Source organism: Chiloscyllium plagiosum, unplaced genomic scaffold, assembly GCF_037043375.1.
Source record: "Chiloscyllium plagiosum isolate Xiang-an unplaced genomic scaffold, Cpla_swu_hap1 HiC_scaffold_27, whole genome shotgun sequence".
Classification (NCBI taxonomy): domain Eukaryota; kingdom Metazoa; phylum Chordata; class Chondrichthyes; order Orectolobiformes; family Hemiscylliidae; genus Chiloscyllium; species Chiloscyllium plagiosum.
In genome coordinates, this window is record NW_028270165.1 from 32,803,803 (window position 1) to 32,824,890 (window position 21,088).

A 21,088-nucleotide genomic window follows, 5' to 3' on the forward strand; every position below is an offset into this window, starting at 1 on the left:
ACGATGTGGTAGACAGTGGAACTGTGTGCAGTGTGTGCAGACATGGTGGGCCGAATGGCCTTTTGTGATCTGTCAGAATTCTGCTATTATATGAAGTGCCTCGTGCATGGCCAATCTCGACGGCCTCCAGATGATTCTTGATTTGCCTGGGTCAGTCAACTCTGACAACTCGCGAGGGTTTAACACCATCCAGAGAAAACAGGTCGTTTGATTGGCAGCAAATACACCACCATTTGCCATTTCTTTCATGGTACTCCATAAGAACAATGTGCAAACCGCACGACAGAAATTCAACAAGGTGCAAATTTTAACAGTAACTTTAAACAGTAACTTCCTATCTGGTTCGACTTCCATGGAGAATGACAATGGCTTCAGTTGCACTTGCACATCACCAACTGCAAGTTCCCTTCCACAGCAGTCACCATCGACACTGACAAATCAATTACAATTCCTCTGACGTCACTGAGGGAAAATTCTGGAACGTGCTCCTGAAAGATATTGTGGTGTATCTTCACCAAAGGCACTGCAACAATTCAAAGAAGATGTTCACCACCACATTCTAAAGAGCAACCAGAGACGAGAAATGAATGCTCATTCGGTATCCTCATTAACACTTGCCAATATATCTTCTTCTAACTCGTAGATTTCTGGGTCATCCTGTACTGAGAGTCATAGAGTCCTACAGCACGTAAACAGGGCCTTTGGTCCAAAATGTCCTATGCCGAGCAAAGGTTCCATCCACAAATACCCCATTTCTCTGCACTTGGCCCACATCTTTCGAATCCTTTCCTAACCATGTATTTAAACATACACATTTCAAATATTCATAACGTACCCGCCTCCATCACTTCCATTGGCATCTCATTCCATAAACATCCACTCTGTGCGTTAAAGAAAAAGTTCTCCCTCTGGTTCCTTTTCATACTTTCCCCCCAATCTTAAACTGATACTCTATGGTCCTCTATTCCCCAATCCCGAGGAAATGACTGCGTGCATTCACCCTATCTATGCCTCGCATGATTATATGCAACTCTATAACATCCCTCCTGGGTCTCCTTCGCTGGAAAGAAGAAAAAGCCTAGCTTGTCCAACCCTTCCTTTCGTTCAGACTCTTGAGTCCTTGAAACATCCTTGTCAATGTCTTCTGACCTTTTTCCTTCCTACAAAAAGTTTTTGAAAATTGAACACAATACTCCAAGTGTGGCCTCACCAACGTCCTGCATATCTGCAACATAACTTCATGACTTCTATACTCAATGCCTTGATTGACGAATGTCAGTGTGCCAAAAGCCTTTTTCATGATCCGGTCTATCTGTGACTCCATTTTCACAGAACTGTGAACCTGAACTCCAAGATCCCTCTGTTCCACTTCACTCCTTAAGGCCCTATCATTCACCATGAAACTCCTTCCTTCTTTTGACTTTCTGAAATACACGATCACAATTATCAAGGTTAAACTCCATTTCACGGCCGACCTTCCCAGCTGATCAAGGTCGTGCTGCAATTTTTGATACACTCCTGTCCACACCTATTTCAGTGCAATCAGCAAACGTATCACTCATGTCTTGTACATTCTCATCCAAATCATGGATATAGATAAGGCATAGCAATGGGCCTGGTACCGAGCCTTGAGGCATTCCACTACTCACAGGCTTCCACTCCGACAAGCATCCTGACACTATTACCCTCTGCTTCCTACCATTAAGCCAAGTTTGTGTCGATATTTTCCAACTTACCCTGAATTCCATGCGATCTAATCTACCAGAGTAGCCTAACATATGGAAACGTATCAAATGCGATATTGAAATCCATGTAGATTTAGATTACTTACAGTATGGAAACAGGCCCTTCGGCCCAACAAGTCCACACCGACCTGCCGAAGCGCTACCCACCCATTCCCCTACATTTACCCCTTTACCTAACACTACAGGCAATTTAGCATGGCCAATTCACCTGACCTGCACATCTTTGGACTATGGGAGGTAACCGGAGCACCCGGAGGAAACCCGGGCAGACACGGGGAGAATGTGCAAACTCCACACCGTCAGTCGCCTGAGTCGGGAATTGAACCCGGGTCTCTGGCGCTGTGAGGCAGCAGTGCTAACCCATGTGCCACCGTGCCGCCCATCATGTGCCATCGTAAACCGCGTTGCCTTTGTCAACCTTCCTGTTCACTTCATCAAAGAACTCTAGCATATTTGTGAAGCATGATCTCTCACGCGCAAAACCATGCTGACAGCTATTCAAAGCCTGTGTTTCCCACGGCATGTGCATCTTATCTCTCCGAATCTTCTCAAGTAACTTACCCAACTCAGATGTTGAGCTTATTTTTACCCATCTCTTTGCAGCTCATCTTCAATAATGGGCCCAAATTCGCTACACTCCAGTCTTCACCCGTGGCTACCAATGGCGCAAAAATATCAGTCGGGTTCACTGAAATTTCTTCTCTAGCTCCTTGCAATATTTTTGGATATATCTGGTCAGGACCAGGAGATTTATCTTCATGCATGCTAATATACACAAAAGCTTATCTACTGCGATAGAGACTGACCCCAAGCCATCACGCCATCCTCCCTAAGTTTCAAATTTCTTCACGTCTTCCTCCATGGTGATCACAGAGGAGAAATATTCATTGAAAACCTCGCTCATTCCTGCACTTCTGCACACACATGTCCACTTTGGTCCATGAAGGGTTCTATTCTCTCTAGATGTTATTTTTCCTTTAATGTACTTAAAGGACGTCCTCAAGATTTCGAGAAGGAATTGGTAGTTGTTGCTGTAATTTTTTTCATGTAGTGGGCGGCACGGTGGCACAGTGGTTAGCACTGCTGCCTCACAGCGCCAGAGACCAGGGTTCAATACCCGACTCAGGCGACTGACTGTGTGGAGTTTGCACGTTCTCCCCGTGTCTGCGTGGGTTTCCTCCGGGTGCTCCGGTTTCCTCCCACAGTCCAAAGATGTGCAGGTCAGGTGAATTGGCCATGCTAAATTGCCCGTAGTGTTAGGTAAGGGGTAAATGTAGGGATATGGGTGGGTTGCGCTTCGGCGGGGCGGTGTGGACTTGTTGGGCCGAAGGGCCTGTTTCTACACTGTAAGTAATCTAATCTAGAAAGCAGAATACGACATAGGAGTGACGAAATGAAACTGGCGATCACAGGTTTGGTGGTGCAAAATTTCAACTTACCATTCTTGAAAACACAGCTGTTAATTTTGTCATCCTGATACTGATTGACACGATGTCCATAATAGTGTAAAAATGTATCCTTATGGTGTTAGAACGGTAGGGTTCGGATCGTGTAACGTAGAGCAGAAATTTTATGTATGTTCTGCGGTTCTCCCACTCAGAGAAATATTGTCTGTGTACATAGGTGACACATCCTATGTTTCCAAATCTCTCCCTTTCTAAACCAGCCACCAGGAAAGATATATGCACACTTATTCAACAGCAGCTTTTCCCCCAATCACAGAGGGATGCTCCAGCATTAGCAGGTACAACATTTCATCAAGCCGACTCTTGTCTACTTATTAAGACACCATCCGGGATGGACAGATAATACATCTCAGAAAGAAATGTTCGCCAAAATCATCGTGTTACCATGAGCATAAACGTTTTTACGTTCCATTGGACAGAGTGTGAATTGCTGCCACAATAATTCTCAGACACCTTTGCGTGACTGTGGGCAGGTCAGGCATGTATTGCGCAAATTTGGTTAGTGAGGGTGTATTCTCTTACATAGTTACAGGTGTGCACTTCCCTGAGTTAACAGATTATCTCATCTGTAATAAGCTAACTCTTTGCATTCCTTTTTTTCATTCTATAAATCAAACCTTGTATTGGAGACTTTTAACCAACAAAATCCCATGCAAAATCTGACACTTGCAATAACGGATTGTCGCTGTGACTTATTATGCAAAGATTTGTTATCCTCTCCACTCACAACGCTGAGCTTTCTGGACGATCCACCTGGATTGCAGCTTGCCAATCAATCCATTAACCTGTGCCAGAGCTTTCGATTAGATTAGATTTAGATTAGATTAGATTAGATTACATTACAGTGTGGAAACAGGCCCTTCGGCCCAACATGTCCACACCGACCCGCCGAAGCGCAACCCACCCATACCCCTACATTTACCCCTTACCTAACACTCCGGGCAATTTACCATGGCCAATTCACCTGACCTGCACATCTTTGGACTGTGGGAGGAAACTGGAGCACCTGGAGGAAACCCACGCAGACACGGAGAGAATGTGCGAACTCCACACAGTCAGTCACCTGAGGCGAGAATTGAACCCGGGTCTCAGGCGCTGTGAGGCAGCAGTGCTAACCACTGTGCCACCGTGCCGCCCACATTCTCCAGGACATTCTTTCATCTTGACATCGTGCATACGAAGTATTAGCAGTAGAGATTAATCAAAAATCTTGTGTCCCCCATGAGATGAGCATGAAACTCAACGATTGTGACAACAATTGGATCAGCAGACATATTAAAAACATGGAAACGCGTATAATCTTTTATTGTTGTTGACGTAACTGCCATTGACTGCCATCAATCAGACAGTAGAAAAGTGGGATACAGAAGACACCAGTATTACAGGACAACAAGAACGTCTTCCAAGTTAGATTAAATTCTGTGCGGTGTGCAAACAGGCCCTTCGGCCCAACATGCCCTCACCGCCCCTCTGAACAGTAACCCACCCAAACTCACTCCCCTACATTTAACCCTAACTAATGCACCTAACACTGTGGGCAATGTAGCATGGCCAATTCACCTGACCTGCACATCTTTGGATTGTGGGAGGAAACCAGAGCACGCGAAGGAAAGCCACGCAGACACAGGGAGAATGTGCAAACTCCACACAGACAGTTGACCGAGGGGGGAATCAAACCCAGGTCCCTGGTGCTGTAAGGCAGCAGTGCTAACCACGGAATCACCGAGCCATCCAATTCTGTTTTGTTCACAAAATGGAGACATCAGCACTTTTCGCCAAACTCTAATTGCCCACTATTTGGATGGCTCATGTGGCAATTCGAGAACAACTTTAGAAAATGCCTGCGCAGTTTGTATAAGGCCGAGGAGATTTTGTTTAATGAAGTGGGATCTTAATGAACCAGTGTTTTTTTTAAGATATGGTCCCATGGTCGCTATTGCTAAGAGCAATTCCAGATTTGTTAATGAACTTTCAATTCCAGCAGCAACTGTGGTGCGATATCAACTGAGTTCACCAACCTGGATATCTGGATTAATAGTCTAATCACGTTCTCATTCTGCCACTTCAGTGTACATTTTGATGGCTGTAAATATGGAAGTCCTACGAATGATGTCGAAGGACGAAAATTGAAGAAATATTTTGAACGTGCAAGATGATCGGAGTTATTCAAGGAGACAGATTCAGTCGTCAAATTGACATGTAACAAAGGAAATAATAACATTTTCAGCAACTTGTGAGCAGAGGAAAGTTGAGAGTCGACTGAAATTTCAAAGTGGCAAGAAACCAGTCGTTGTAGTGGAGTCAATAATGCTTGGAGAAAGCTCGGTTTCCATTGGGATACTGATACTCTGAATCCTGGTTTTGCATCGGACAATGGCCAAAGAGAAGAGTGGATTAGGGAATTCTGAAACTAATGTTTTGGCAGGAACAGAAAACATTGGTTTTGGTGGTCTCTGTACTGTTTCATTGTTGGAGCTCCTGCTCGTCCACTCATCGTATCATACAAGCATTATTCAGAGAGAAGCCGCCGATTCAAAATAAAAGCTGTTCAGGCAGAGCCAGGTGCCATCAACACACATGTGAAATCTTGATTTGTAGATCATCTAGGAGTAAATGATTAAAACAACAGTAAAGGACGTAAAACGTTGGGCACCAGTCGTATTGCACTGCTCACATATCACACTGGATAGTATGTATAATTGAATCAAGTGTAAAATAATCTTTGCAAAATACCGGTATGGAAGTCTTCAGATTTTGTTTCTGCATGATTTGCAATTATCAAAGTCACTTCAACAATTCTGTCTTGCTCTAGTAATGCCAGTGAACCATTCATGAGATTTTCAGAATATGCACATCAGACACAGTTGCTCAGATTTTGGCGTAAAAGGTTAAATACATCTCCAGGAAACTATTCTGTAGACAGCTCAGATAATGAACAGGACTTAAAGCTGTAAATTAGAACATGTCAAACATTAACTAACGTTGGTTTTGCCATCGGAATTATTTTGAATTTTAATTAATTTGCAGCTGAAGGCCGTGTCGGGCGAAAGAGGAGTAGCTGGTTCCCCTGTATCGCGCTGCTGCAGTGAGTCTTAGTGTACTAGTATTGGAACTAGAACATTTTCTCTCCTGCGGTCCACTGGGCTGTAGTACCCTGGATCTGAAAGTGCGTAGTTAGTCGTCCAGCCGACGTAAATTTCTGCAGGATAAGAGCAGGACAGCCGTCTTCTCTGCGTTAATCTCGGCTGTGGATGAGATCAGAATGTAAAATTCATGATGACGCATTTCATCAACTGTCAAAAGAACAATACTTTGCTGAGTCCGTTGCTTGTGCAGATTTCACAATTGTTGTTGTTTCTCATAGTATACGTATGGAGGTGTAGAATCGTCTTCTACCTCAAAGACTTACACATAACTCCAATTGTTCATCGATGAAACTCATGCTTAATTTTAGTAGCTTTACCTCCTTCTCATGTTCAAATACCAGAAGGTAGAGTCGATCAGCTTTAAAGAAAATGACAGTAACTGACGGGATGCAATCATTTGTAGCATATTCAGATTAATATTTACAGAATGAACAAGGTCAAAATTATAATGTTGCATATTCCTATTTATATGGGCAAATTATGTGGAGAGTGAATGATTTGTTATAACAGTAGCTCATTTTACTTGCCACTGAACCCCAACTAAGCTGCACATTCTTTGACGCTATGGGCGAATGACATGGCTAATTCACCCAATCTGCAAATCTCTGGACTGTGCGAGGAAATCTACGTCGACATGTGGAGAACGCGCAAATTGCACATAGATACTCGCCCGAGGAATAGGAACTAATTTCCTGATACTGTGAGGCAACGGTGCTCACCACTGAACTACTGAGTCCCCGAGGCAAGAGTGTCGGGTGAAATATTTGATGCCACACTGCACCGGGGACCCGAGTTGGATTCCTGGCTTAGACGAGCGTCTGTTTGGAGTTTGTAAGCCTCCCGGTGTCTATGAGCATTTCTATGCTATCTAAATATCTGCATGTTAGGTAGATTGGCCATGCAGAAAATTTTCGTGTCGTGTGCAGGTTAGATTGGTTAGCAATATTTAAAAGAAAAATACTGTTTGGTGACAAGGTGTGGGTGGATTTGGATGGAATGTTCTCCAGGTCCGTGCAGACTCAATGGGATCAATGGTTAGCAATGCTAACTCAGAGCACCAGGGAACTTGTTTTGATTCCAGATTGGGTGACAAACTGTGTGGAGTTTCCGTATCGTAGTATGTCTGCGTGACTTTCCTCCAGTGCTCTGGCCCAAGAGAGATTTTTGGCTGATATTGGTATTTCATAGTTTTTCCCAATCCGCTACCATTACTTGATGCTTGCTCACAGTGATGAATTTGCTTCCATTCCACTGAGGATTTCTAGTTGCCACTTACTCTTACTCTTCCGTTCTCTTACTCCTATCTACTTGGAAGAACGTAGTAATGTCTTCTAAGTCGCTGCAGATGATTTCACACACAATGGTTGCTGTCTGTTTTGGCCAAATCCTTTTAATGAAATTGTTCATTGTGTTGACAGAAATGTCCGTCTCATGGCAAACACCGAAAAATAATCAGGAATAGATATGTGTTACAACAGTTCCAAGATGTGTAAAAACGTTATGGATATTATTGCGAGTTTTCTGTCGTTATATCTGGTTATGTAATTCTCCCTATCTCCCTAACATTTTCAGCAATATATTTGGTGATCTTTCCGCCAATTTGGAGTTTCTGGAATAAAATGTGAAGTGACAGTTTCCATGCTGATGTTGCAAATGTTCATTGATTAAACTAACTGTAATTGTTCAGTTTTTGGCTTTATGGCCTATGTGAGCTAGATCAAGTGTGAATTGTTAAAATTGACTGACAGTCTCACCCATTCCAGTGCCGAAATGAAGCTGTCTTAACCAGCCAATCCAAAAAAGTGGATACAAAGCATCACATCTGTAGATTTCGTGCATCCTTCGGCACATGTTTCTTGTCACTTTACAACAGTGAGACATGTTTGGAAATGTACTGTATAAACTATTCTGTTACTTGGTTCTCAGGAGAAAAAAGACTGTCGAAACAATTAAAATGCATCCCCAATATGTTTTAAAGTGAGAATCACGAGGAAATATTTAATATTAGGTACACAAACTTTATCCAAATACGATGGATGTTCAGAGTGCTAATATTAACGCCAAGAAGATCAGATGCAGTAACAGAGGTAGATTATTAGCTCTTCCAGTCTGCTCCGGTTATTCAATGTAGCCACTGTTGATTCTCAACTCCATTTTCTTGCCTTTTTCCATTCCAATAGTGATCGAAACGTCTATCAATTCCAAATACCTGTCATCACAAGATTCATTACAAATTGAATTTCAACCTCTGTCTTCTCTTCTCCCTGTCCTCGGCTCCTGTAGTGTGAACGCTTCATACCGTGTTTAAAAATATTTCACCAGATTCTTCCAATCGTCTCCGATTTGTAAACCACATTTGAATGCCCGTACACTCCCTGTTGTATCCCACGTCATTTGTTGCGTATTTCCTTCATAGACTACGCGATTCTTGTCGAGATTAACTTCAACTTTGAAATGTTATTGATGGTGCTTAATCACCTTCAATGCTGCCCCATTATTATTTTTCTATGGAAATTTCGCCAACCTCTTCTCGAAAATCTCAAATCTGCATTCCTTGGATTTCAGACTATTGCATCTTTGATAGCTTAGAACCGGTGACAGATGTGTCTGAAAATACATTTTGGCTTCACCCTCGAATTAATATTATCTGCGAGACTGTGATCTTATTTCCAAATAGGCCTGAAGGATTTAAAGACATTACTTGCAATTATAAGTGGGTGAGTGAAACATAATGAATGGAACAAAGTGGAAATTCTTAATTTATAAATAAAATAAACTGTTCTTGAACTGGGCAAAGAAAAGTTACTTGAGAGTTCAGAAGCAGATTCTGTGTTGTTAAAATAGATTATCGAGGAGACACTACATTGTTGGCTGTATCCAAAACCAAGCAATTACCATGGAGGAAAGAATGGCGCAAATTTGTTTTAACTTACAAAAGTAAGACTCAGAAGTATATGGTTCCTACTCTTTCCATGCTTTCTTTCTCACTAACTGTCTCTCTCTCTCTCTCCTTCTCGCTCACACTGTCTCTTTTGCACACCAGCACAGTTTTTCCTTTCGACCTCCAGTTTTCACTGTTTCCCTCTGACTCTCTCCACTTTTTTCTCATTGCTTGCCATCCTTTAAACCATACCTCGAGTTTTCACCCACCCTCTCCGTACCCATCTACGATCAATCTCCTCTCGCTCTATCTCTCAAGTCTGTCGCTTTCTCCTTCATGCCCTTTCTGCATTAAACAAGCAACTTTCTTAGAGCTGACAGTACGTTCCGTCCAAATATCTATGCGTGGTATGTATTGCAATGTGGCAGCGGGAAGTGCGCGTGAATAGAATGTTTTTTTTCAGCTAGTACATGATTATACACGCACACCAGCTCACCACTTCTTTTAATTTGGAAGAAACACATTCAATGCAAAAGAGCTTGCAGGCCTCCTCTGGAATATTCAGGATCCCCTCCCCCTCCCCGCCCCACCATTGTCCAAACAATTGTAAAGAATGAGCGCTCTTGTTGTGAAGTGCCAGTGTTCATGCCTTTGAATCAGGAAGCTCAGAGGCCAAGTCCAATTTGCTCAAGGGGTATGTCATAATACCTGTGAACAGTTTAATGAGGAAATTCCTACAACAATGTGAAGAGGTATCTCGAAACCAGCAGGTCCTAGTTGAAGTCCCACCTGCTCCAGAGGTGCAGATTAGCATCTTTGAATAGCTTGATTGAATAAGTTGAAATGAATGTGTAAAGTATCACGCTCTTGTCGCACAAAAGCTGTGGGTTCAAATCGATTCAATTCCTCGTTTCAAATTCCACCTGCTGGTGTTTAATCATATCTCTGTAGATTTAAATTAACGTATTCAAATAGGTACCTCTGAACCAGAAGGCTCGGGTGCAAAAAATAATTCTTTTGAATGTGGGCAATAGCATAACTGAACAGGTTGATTCGAAAACATAGACAAAATATATTTAGAGCCTTGCAGTACAGTGATAGTGAGAGAAAGTAAGGACTGCAGATGCTGGAGATAAGTGCCGAAAAATGTGTTGCTGGAAAAGCGCAGCAGGTCAGGCAGCATCCAAGGCGCAGGAGAATCGACGTTTCGGAAATAACCCCAGAATTCCTGAAGAAGGGCTTATGCCCGAAACGTTGATTCTCCTGCTCCTTGGATGCTGCCTGACCTGTTGCACTTTTCTAGCAACACATTTTTCGGTACAGTGATAGTGTCCCTATCTCTGGGATGTTGAGGCCTGAGTTCAGCTCTGTCTGCTCCAGAGGTGTGTAATATCATCTCTGAAACTAAGCAGATAAAACAATGCAAAGCAGGATTGCTTGTGGGGAATAAAAACTGTTCAGTTGTCTCAAAGAGCACTTTCGGTTGGGAATGGTACTGTTTGTGATGATTCTGCGGGCTGCAGTGCTCATTGACCGGCCTTGAGCGTTGTCAATGGCCTTTTTATTTATGACAGTCTGTTTAGGGATCCTATATCCATGCTGGGATCTTTACTGATCGTATGCGTTAATGATTGAATATGAACATAGAAGCACTAATTAGATTGTTTTTGGATGACTCGACAATTGTTGATGTCGTTGGTAGTGAGCAGAACTGTCTCGGAGCAGAGTCTAATATTGATAATCTGGGAAATCGGGTGGAACAGTGACAGATGAAATTTAATTCTAAGTAATGGGACTTGATGCATTTCGGGAGATTGCAAAATGGAAAGACATGTATCACGAATCATGCAACCCGAGGTAACACTGAGGAACACAGGGAGCTTGGTATATACGTCTATAGATCACTGAAGTTGCATGGACATTTGCAGTGGTAAACAAGGAATATGGGACGCTTGCCCTCAAAGACCAAGGCGTAGAACAATAGGAGAACCTAAGTATTGCTACAGCTTTAGAAGAGAAATTACTTAGATCAGAGATAGAATATTGTGTTCAGTTCTGGTTGTCACACTGCAAAAAGGATCTCAAAACAGTTGACAGGAGGTATACCGAGATTCGCCAGGATGTTAGTTGGCATGAAAGTCATGAGGAGAGACTGAACAGGCAGGGCTTGTCTGCGGGAGAGCAATTTGATGACGCTGTGAGGCAGAAGTGCTAATCACTGAGCCACCGTGCCGCCCCAACATGTGAAATTATGAGATTTTATTTTCTCTATGGTCCGCGTACTTAACACCATATGGCATAAATGCAAAATGACGAGTAAGCGGCTTGAAGTTGTTCTGAGATCAATTTCTTCTACCCAGAGGGTGTAGGAATATGTAATATTGGCCTGAGAGGGTGGTGGAGGCAGTCTCATAACACTTAAGAATCATTCCAGGGCACAGAAGGCTGTGCAACAAGTGCAGTTCAAAGGGATTTGTGCAGTTTGGTGTTTGTCTAGTCTCAGCACTAACTATTTTATTATTTTAAAGGTAAATATAACGCGTTGCATTCCAGAGACAATTCGGTAGGTAGACCTTCCGAAATTAAAATACAACACAAACTTTATTCATTCACTGTCGTTGAAATGCAACAAAATAAAGACAGAATTGCTTTATAACAGAACAATAGCAAACTTAACAGAATAATAAATATAGTAAGTATTGCCAATTGATTTTTCCATTATACTAACGTCTTTGGTGATTGCGCAGGAACACGACAAGAGTTTAGCTGTGCATTGTTTTCTGAATGGCAATGTATCGGCCAATCACAGTTGAATTGCCAAGCAACCAGCACACTTTTCACACCTATACATGGGCAATGTATGGATGTTGGGATCAGACACTACATAAAATATATTTATTGTGTCGGCATAATTAACTAACCTATCTTCTTGTTGGATCGTACAAGAATAAGCTAGCAGTAGTTTTAACTATACATAGGCCATTCTGGAGTGAACTTGGAAACAATTATGACACACACTGTGCTATTAACTCTCGAAAACTAATGGTTACTGGCAAGTTAAGCTTTTCCAATGAGATAGGTGGATATGTGTTAACAACGGTGTCAGGGTATATAGAATTAAGGTTTTTGAACTTTTCTGCCAGACGTTATTTGCGATCTAAATGAACAGAATTACTGTCTATGCAATCTGAGATGTCTCCTCCTGTTCCTCAGACATGCAATAGCTAGCGTTAGTCTCTAAGTGGAGTAAAATGCAGTGACATAAACCCATTCTCCTTTACAGAAGTGCACCACGATAACAAAGTATAAACTGGTTTCTGATCATGTTGCACAGTGTAACTTTCTGTCGAAATTCCATTAAATACGGCTTAGTTTCGAAGTAAGGAAAGGTCGTGGCTTTAAGTTATCACCTGAGATTAAAAAAACTGAACAATTTCAATTGAGTTGCGCTGTTTTATTACTCAATTGAAATCGCCAGTTTGACTGTGGTAAGTGAGGGAAGAAATCGTACATGGCAAATTTGCTGACAGGTTTTCGTTTGTCATCTATAATTAGAAAAATGCAGTTTGGTGAAACTGGACAAAGACTCTCATAATCTGACCATCATACCAATCAGGGACATAGTATGGAAGATTCAACGTCATTGTTTCTGGAATGTATTCCCATCGTTTTAAGGCTATTGAAATTAATGTTACCCATTCGGTTGTTTTGCACGTGTGTTACTGGGCTCTGTAAGATGTTAACATCACTTCTCTGAAGCCCAATGTTATGTCACTTATGCCCATTTTCCGCTAAAAAATGGTAGGCATGTGTAACGTTGACGATTTTGCATGAAATATAATGGACGATCACTTTGACCTATTCCAATAACGTTGATGATACTTGAATGAATGCATCGCCAATAACTATCGAAAATCACTGACTCAAATTTGATTTCGTAGGCTGATACCACTTGAATCTCTTAATGTTTCGATACAAGAGCTGTTGAACCATTTACCATGCTCAGGAAATGCATGAAATGAAGATATTGTTGCAAACGTTATTATGTTGGAAACAGCTGACATGAGGCCTGCCTTGAAACTAGACTTAAGGCAGTAAGGAATTTCATTAAGAATGAACTACTTAATAATGTCACGAAATCTTTGGACTCTCAGCTTTCTTATCATGGCAAGATATGCCACCGAAAATTCACGATTTGTCTAAGGCTACTGAAGACTGACAATGTGGCTAATTGCAGTAACACTGTGGAGTGAAATCTCATACAATTGTTCACAAGACATTGTAAAAACACTTTTAAATATCGTCTCGGGACCATTGCTATCTCAGTCAGGCCAAATTTATTGATCAGAACCTTCAGCTTTGGGAAGGCAGGAATTTCCCACTGCAGAATATAAAATCTCTGTGTTCTCCCATTGATAAACACAATTGCACTCATACAACGTAAATTAATAAATTAAACACAATACGTAATATCCAGTCGAACGTGTGGTGTTGGAAAATTACTGTAAGTCAGGCAGCAGCTGAGGAGCAGGAGGCTCAAAGTTTCGGGCAAACGCTCTTCAACAGTATTTGGGCAATGAGCCGATGGGGTGGAGGGATAGATGGGAGGGAGGTTGGCTGGGTGAACTGTAGCTGACAGTGTGATGCATAGACGAACATAGGGGTAATGGTGATAGCTCAGAGAGGAGGGCAGACAGATCAGACCAGTTATGACCGTACTGCTGATTTGGATGTTTGCAACAGGGATAAGGTGGGGGAGCGGAAAAGAGGAAACTGGTAAAATCCACATTGATGCCGTGTGGTTGTAGGGTCCCAAGACAGAAGATGTGGCGTTCTTCCTCCATGCGTCGGGTGGTTAAGGAGTGGCGATGGACAAGGCCCAGGACCTGAATGCCCTTGGTGGAATGGGAGAGGTGTTGATGTGTTCGGCCGTGGGGCAGTGGTGTTGGTTGCTTTCGGTGTCCTGGAGATGTTATCTGAAGTGCTCTGCAAGTAGGCCTCCTGTCATTCCAATGTCGAGGAGACAAACTCGGGAGCAACGGACAGAGTAAACAACATGTGTAGAAACGCAGGTAAAACTCTGATGAATGTGGAAGGCTCCTTTGGAGCGTTGGTCGGAGGTGAGAGGGTAGGTGTGGGTGCAAGTTTTGCAATTCCTGCGTTGACACGGGAAGGTGCCGGGAGAGGAAGGTGAGTTGGAGGGGGGTGGAATTGGCAAGGGAGTTGCAGAGGGAACGGTCTTTCTGGAAAGTGGATGGGGTGGGGAGGGATATTTATCTCTGTTAGTGGGGTTCATTTGTTCGTGATGGAAATGCAGGAGAATGATGAAATGTGTACAGAGGTTGGTGGGGTTGAACGTGAGGACCGGGGGGATATCTGTCTTTGTTGCAGTTGGAGGGGTGGGGTGATCGAGAGGTCCGAGAAATGGATGAGATGCGTTGGAGAGCATCCTCAATCACATGGAATGGAAAGTTGTTGACTTCAAAAACAGAGGCCATCTGGTTTGTTCTGTGGTGGAACTGGTTCTCCTGGGAGCAGATGCAGCAGAGGCGGAACAAGTGGGAATAAGTGTTAGGGATTTTACAGCAGGCAAATTGGGAGGTGATTTAGTCCAGGGAGCAGTGGGAGTTGATAGGTTTGTAGGTGATGTCAGTCTTGAGTCAGTCACCGTTAATGGAGGTGCAGATGTCCTGCAAGGGCGGGGGGGGGGGGGGGGAGGTTGGGCGTCTGAGATGGTCCAGGTGAAATTCAGGTCAGGGCGAAATGTGTCAGTGAAGTTGACAAACTGTTCAACCTCGTCGTGGGAGCTCGAGGTGGTTCTGATACACTCATCAATGTGGCGGAGGAAAAGGTGGCAAATGGAACCAGTGAAACTGTAGAACATAACCGACGAAGAGACAGACATTGCTGTGGCCCATGCGGGTGCCCATGGCTACCCCTTTGTCTGGAGAAAGTGGGAGGATTCAAAAAAGAAATTATTCACGGTGAGGGTCAGTTCAGCCAAATGAATGAGAGTGTTCGTGGAAGGCGACTAGTGGAGATATCTGTAGAGGCAGAAATGGAGGGCTTGGAGGCCTTCGTCATGGCAGATGGAGTTCTATTGTCCCTATGGACGACCATGGTGAAAATGAGGCTTCGGGGACCAGGGAAGCGAAAGTCTTGGAGGAGTTGGAAGGCGTGGATGGTGTCCAAATGTATGTGGGGAGTTCCTAGACCAGAAGAATAGGACAGTCAGTAGGTATGTGGAGATTAGTTCAGTTGGACAGGAGCAGACTGAGATGATCGGGCAGCAAGGGTAGTCAAGTTTATGGACCTTGGGTAGTAATTTCCAGTGCCAAGGTATCAAGATCTGCTGATTAGTCTTCAATAATTGATTCATTCATTACTGAATAGCGTTTCTGATTCATTACAGATAGATGTAATTCTTACTGTCTTTCATGAAGACTTTAGAACTGAAGACTAGATTCCGTTGATGATTAATATCTGTGGCAGTAATTCAATGACGTTTTATCCCTCATCTTTGTTGCATGATAATTATCAAGCCTCGTTGCTCTACTCTGCATAAATGCAAGGACATACATTGCAAGGGATCAAACAGTGCTTGCCAATACCCCTTCAATTCAGTTAACATCCTGACATACTTTTGCAGTCCCCTATTTAACAGAGATTGTAGCAGATAAAAACGTATGATCTCGCAAGGACGGTTTATAGATGGGCAATAAGGTTTGATAGTGTCAATGCTTCCCACTTTACAGGATTGAGTTTCAATTCAATCTGACGATTGTTACGGCCAGCAAACTTTGAAAGTAAAGGAATAAAGCTCTGCACATCGGTTGCTTAATTAAAAACTGATTTTATTTGCAAAAGGAAAATCATTTATGAGGCGAACATATGTGAATACTGACGTAATCAGTGGAACGGACTGAATAACATTACATTTTGAAAACATGTTAGATTGAAGGTCAGGATTTCAACAACATATAAATGATTGGCAATATGGAGTAGATATTTCACACCAATGCCTTAACAGAATATGAAGGCAATAGCTAAATTATATTACAACAGTGACATCTATTCTTGGCAGCATTTCATTTCTACAGTTTGCACAAATGTAGAACAGTTTCAACTGTTTCTGACACTTTCTTTATTTTGAAAATCATAAGAATTGCTGTCTTGTCAATAAAATTAACTCAAAGACTTGAAAACACATGTGGGAATAGAGTGAAGGTACTGTGCAAGCAAAAGAGCTTACAAGGGTTTGAATGGCTCATTAATTTCAAGAATGAATTTCTGATCAACTCAAAACAGAATGTATTCTCTTACATGTAATCACTTTCATTGCAACTTGGAAGGTTTGCAGCAAAATAAACAGCACAGAAATCAGTCATTTAATTATTAACTGTGATGTTACACAGTATCTGGTACCAATTAGACTTCCTTTGTTTTTGTTAGTAGAGAGAGACAATGAATTATTTGAACTCTGTTTGAAAATAGCCCTTCATGAGATTGCTTTAGTGCGCCTATTGTCTCATAACAACAATGTTTCTGGGAATTCGTAACCATTGTTTGAAATAAGCAATTATATTTGAACACATTTCCACATATGTGGTATTACGGGTAGTAATGGCAGCGTACAGCGTCCATTGAATTTCTATGAGAATGTGAAATCCTGTGACTTTTTTAAGGTGGAATCAAATTGTATGCTACACTCAAGAATTTTGATTAAGTGTTCTCTGGGCTCTGTATCTCGAAATATCCTGAAGATATTCTCAATCGTTCCCTCTGCTGGTTCTAGCAAACGAAGCGATTGCTCAAACTCAGCACTGATAGCCTTATCACTTCGCAAATAGAAATGCTGATCAGAGGAAATGTCGGCTGTCACTGTCAGATAATTAATGACAACAGTGGGGAAAAAACATTGATACTGGTAGATTTGTTTCCAAGACTTGGAAAATGCATTTTCTATTTCTTCTATAGTAATGACTCGACATTCTGTCAAATTAATAGGCTTTTTATCTATCTAATGCTCTTGGGTGAGAATTCTATACTTGATCGCGTGCCTGTTTGGAAGGTTTCTCTGGTTACTTTTCTCAAAGATGTATTGAACACATCTCTAGCAGGTGAGTAACATAGGATGCACTTCATTTTTTTCAAAATGTTGCCGAAAATTGGCAACTTTCAAAGATTCGTCTTCAGCTTATTCAAATGGGGAAAAGTGATTTCCTCAGCTTGTAGCAGTTTCTTTAACACCAACACTTAAAAAAGAAAGCGTGAAGGCAAACGTTAATGACCAAGAATATGCAAGTAGTTCTCATTCCTGAGTTGAGATCACATAAGAATACACGTTGAAGTGATACCGTGGAAGGGCCGATATGATTGAGAGCAAAAATCAATTCAATGCCATTTCTAATCAGCATCTGATGGAGCTTCGTACACAAGCTTTCAATGAAATCAGAAGTAATTGTTTTCAGCAGTGATGGTCAGTTCACCTGCAGAGAGCAAAAGTCCAATAATTACGAGAAGAAAATCTATAAAAACGTTTAATATTCTGAAGCATACACAAAAGGCAAAACGCAGACTATCATTGTGAAATCGAATGGTATGTTTTGTGATCTGGAAAGGATTGACAAAACTCCATGCCCAGGTAACCTCAACTCTGTTAGACGTTTCTTCAAGTATGCAACGGACAAAGAGAAATGTGGACTTGGAAGAAAAATAAATGAAGCATAGATTCATGTTTTGTAGAGGAGATTAAGTTCAGTAGCATAGCAAATACTGCGCAGAGAAATTCTCTGGCAATTTAGCAAATCAAACGAGTACAAGGAAATAAAGTTAGATCACGGCCCGTGTGGGCAAATGTAAGAAAAAAGCAAATTACTGCGGATGCTGGAATCTGAAACCAAAAAAAAGAGAAAATGCTGGAAAATCCCAGCAAGTCTGGCAGCATCTGTAAGGAGAGAAGAAAGCTGTCGTTTCGAGTCTAACTGACCCTTTCTCAAAGCTTAAAAAAAGGGAGAATAAGAGAGGTATTTATACTATTTACACTATCATTATCACCTCTTTGTTGCTACCTTTGCTTCTGGAGCCATATCTGTGCGCAATCAGGTCCCGGACCTGCCCGTAGCTTGCCACTTCAACACACAATCCTGCTCCCATGCCCACATGTCTGTCCTTGGCCTGCTGCAATGTTCCAGTGAAGCTCAACACAAACTGGAGGAACAGCAGTTCACCTTCCGACTAGGCCCGTTACAGCCTGCCGGTCTCAACATTGAATTCAACACCATCAGATGATTGTCCCTTCTCGACCCCTCTGTTTTCATTCTGCTCCATAATTTCATTTCATTTATTTTATTTATCTTTTTTTCTATTTTTTCACTGTTATGTACCTCTTATTTCTTGATTGTCTCTCTTGCTCTCGCTCCCCACTCTCTCATCACCTTTTTCAACTCCGCTTCCCCCTTTGCTACCCTTCCCCCCCCCCCCACGTTTTCCATTTTGCCTCTGCTTCACCCATCCTTCCCCCCCCTCCCCTCACCCACCCCCACCCCCCACATATTTTGTCACATAGCACTGGCTTCAGCCTTGGTCATTCACAGCTCCTAATCTCCCTATAATCTCTCTATGCACTGTCATTATCGCCTCTTTATTGCTACCTTTGCTTCTCTCAGCCTAGTATAAATACCTCCCTATTTCTCCCCTTTTTTAGCTTTGACAAAGGGTCATTTAGACCCGAAACGTCAGCTCTTTTCTCTTCTCACAGATGCTGCCAAATTTGCTGAGATTTTCCAGCATTTTCTCTCTTTTGGCAAAGGTTGTTTACAGTTGGCGAAGACGGTTCAAATTTGATTACAAAACATCAGCAAATTCTGAGTTCCTGTTAATAAATTAATTGAATTAATTTTCACTCGATGCCATCATCCTGCCTGCAACTTGGAATGGCCTCACTGAAAACCGTGCTTGCAGTTGACAAAGTGACCGCCGGTGCAGTAATGCTGGGGCAATTACGTGTTTCAGAGGCCAGTTGAGGACAAAATGTAAAAGTGCACTCTGCAGCATATATCGACAATCTGCCGAGAATCAAGTTTCTAAAGTTAGAGTGGGAAATTCCAGGAGAAACAGTATTCAATGTTCTAGCAAAGTTGGAAAAATGAACTGACGGGACCATATGTCTGTGTGTGTTATTTAAGCACAAGAGATTAAACATAAAATTATAATAAGGCCCTTGACTATTCCTTGAAAATCTCAAAACAAAATCTATGAATCTTCTTCTCCATTTCAATTGGGTGCCCCGTGTAATGAGGCTTTCACCTACTTGCGAAGCAACCAATTGTCATGCAGGATTTCTTTTCTCAGCCAAAGCATTTTCATTAATGAAAAAGCTAAATATCTGTGGATACTCGAAATCAAAAACAAATTTTGAAATTGATGGAAAACCTCCGGCAGCATGTACAGTGAAACCAGATTTAATGCTGCAGGTGCAGTGAACTTTCTTCAGAACTTCTGTATTTGTTTGTTTTTTATTAATAGATTACAGATTCCTAATTCAAGGCTATGTGTGGGACACATTGAGCGGGTCATCCTGTTATAGTTACACTGAATTCTTAACTTTATGTTTGGCTGCAGAGGACATACGGCAAGAAGGATAAATTGGTGGTAGATTCTGCATAACACAGAGTCACTTGAACAATGTCGTGCATTCAAACATCAAATGGATTTTGGATGGTTGCCGTGATCATGGTGGATTTCTATTAAGGTGAATGACACAAGGTGTCTGAAATTAGTTCTGAGCGAAATGCAGTGAAACAGGATAACTCTTGAGATGCATCAAACTTTTGTATTGAACTGGTAACTCAATCATCATTATCTAATGGTGATATTGATGATGATGGTCACAGAGTACAGAAGTATGCTTGGTAACAGTATTAATTAGTGCTAACATAATAGGGAGTGATGTGATGAACCATTTCCTCTTATAAAAGACGCTGGAGATGTTGAAGTCGCCCACTCAAAATTGTGTGGATGTCGAGTGCCTTTTTTTAAGAAGACATTCTGGACCCTTGCCTTTATTTTAGAGATGTGAGATCAGGGCGGTTATGTTAGAGTTTTACAAAACTTTGGTGAGTCCACAGCTGGATTACTGTGTGTAGTTCTGTTTACAACACAACACCAATTTTTTTAAGTGGAGGGAGTTTGTAGAAGATTAAGCAGCGCTGGAGAGCTCTAAATATTAACAGATGCTTTGTTCATCCAGGTTGTTTTCTTTACAACAGAGGAAACAGATGGGGGAACGTGATTGAGATATATATGACTACAAGTGGCATGGCCAGGGTAGATGGGAAACTGTTGTTATCTTTAATTAGGTGTTCAGTAAGGAAGGAACATAATTGAAAATGGTGGGTAGGTGTATTAGAATGAATTTTATGAAGTATTTGTTCAGCCAGACGGTAGTGCGCATCTGCAGGGCAATGCCTCGGAGGGTAGTAGAAGTGAGAAAAAGAACTTTTTAATGTTTACGTGGATGAGCACTTCAAGAATTCTAACATACAACTCAAATGCTGGAATATGCGGTTAGAATAATTAGATTGGCACAACTCTGTAGAAATTCCGTTTGTGCGTTCTGTGACTGTATTAATCCACCACCAAGTCAAACAATCTTTCTGCATGATGTCGAGAATTTGGTATTGGAGTGGGGTGGATAAAGCTAAAAATCACACTTCACAGGAGCAGAGCTCTGAAAGCTCGTGGTTCCAAATGCAACTGGTGGACTAGAATCTGGTTTTATAATATTTTTTTAAAATATTTCTGCATCTATCCTGTAAAGATCTGGAAGAATCCTGCATGTTACAAATA

General features: G+C 41.8%; 1 long non-coding RNA gene and 1 gene segment (V, D, J or C); one reads left to right on the forward strand and one right to left on the reverse strand.

The window, feature by feature from the left end:
* LOC148143537 (uncharacterized) overlaps positions 1–21,088 on the forward strand; it is a 551,904-nt gene that overhangs the window by 474,120 nt on the left and 56,696 nt on the right. The window lies entirely within an intron of this gene.
* The window catches only part of LOC122543616 (Ig heavy chain C region, membrane-bound form-like), a 39,188-nt gene continuing 34,175 nt past the window's right edge, over positions 16,076–21,088 (reverse strand). The window contains 1 exon segment of the C gene segment in view: positions 16,076–17,727. Coding sequence covers positions 17,719–17,727 — 9 coding nt within the window.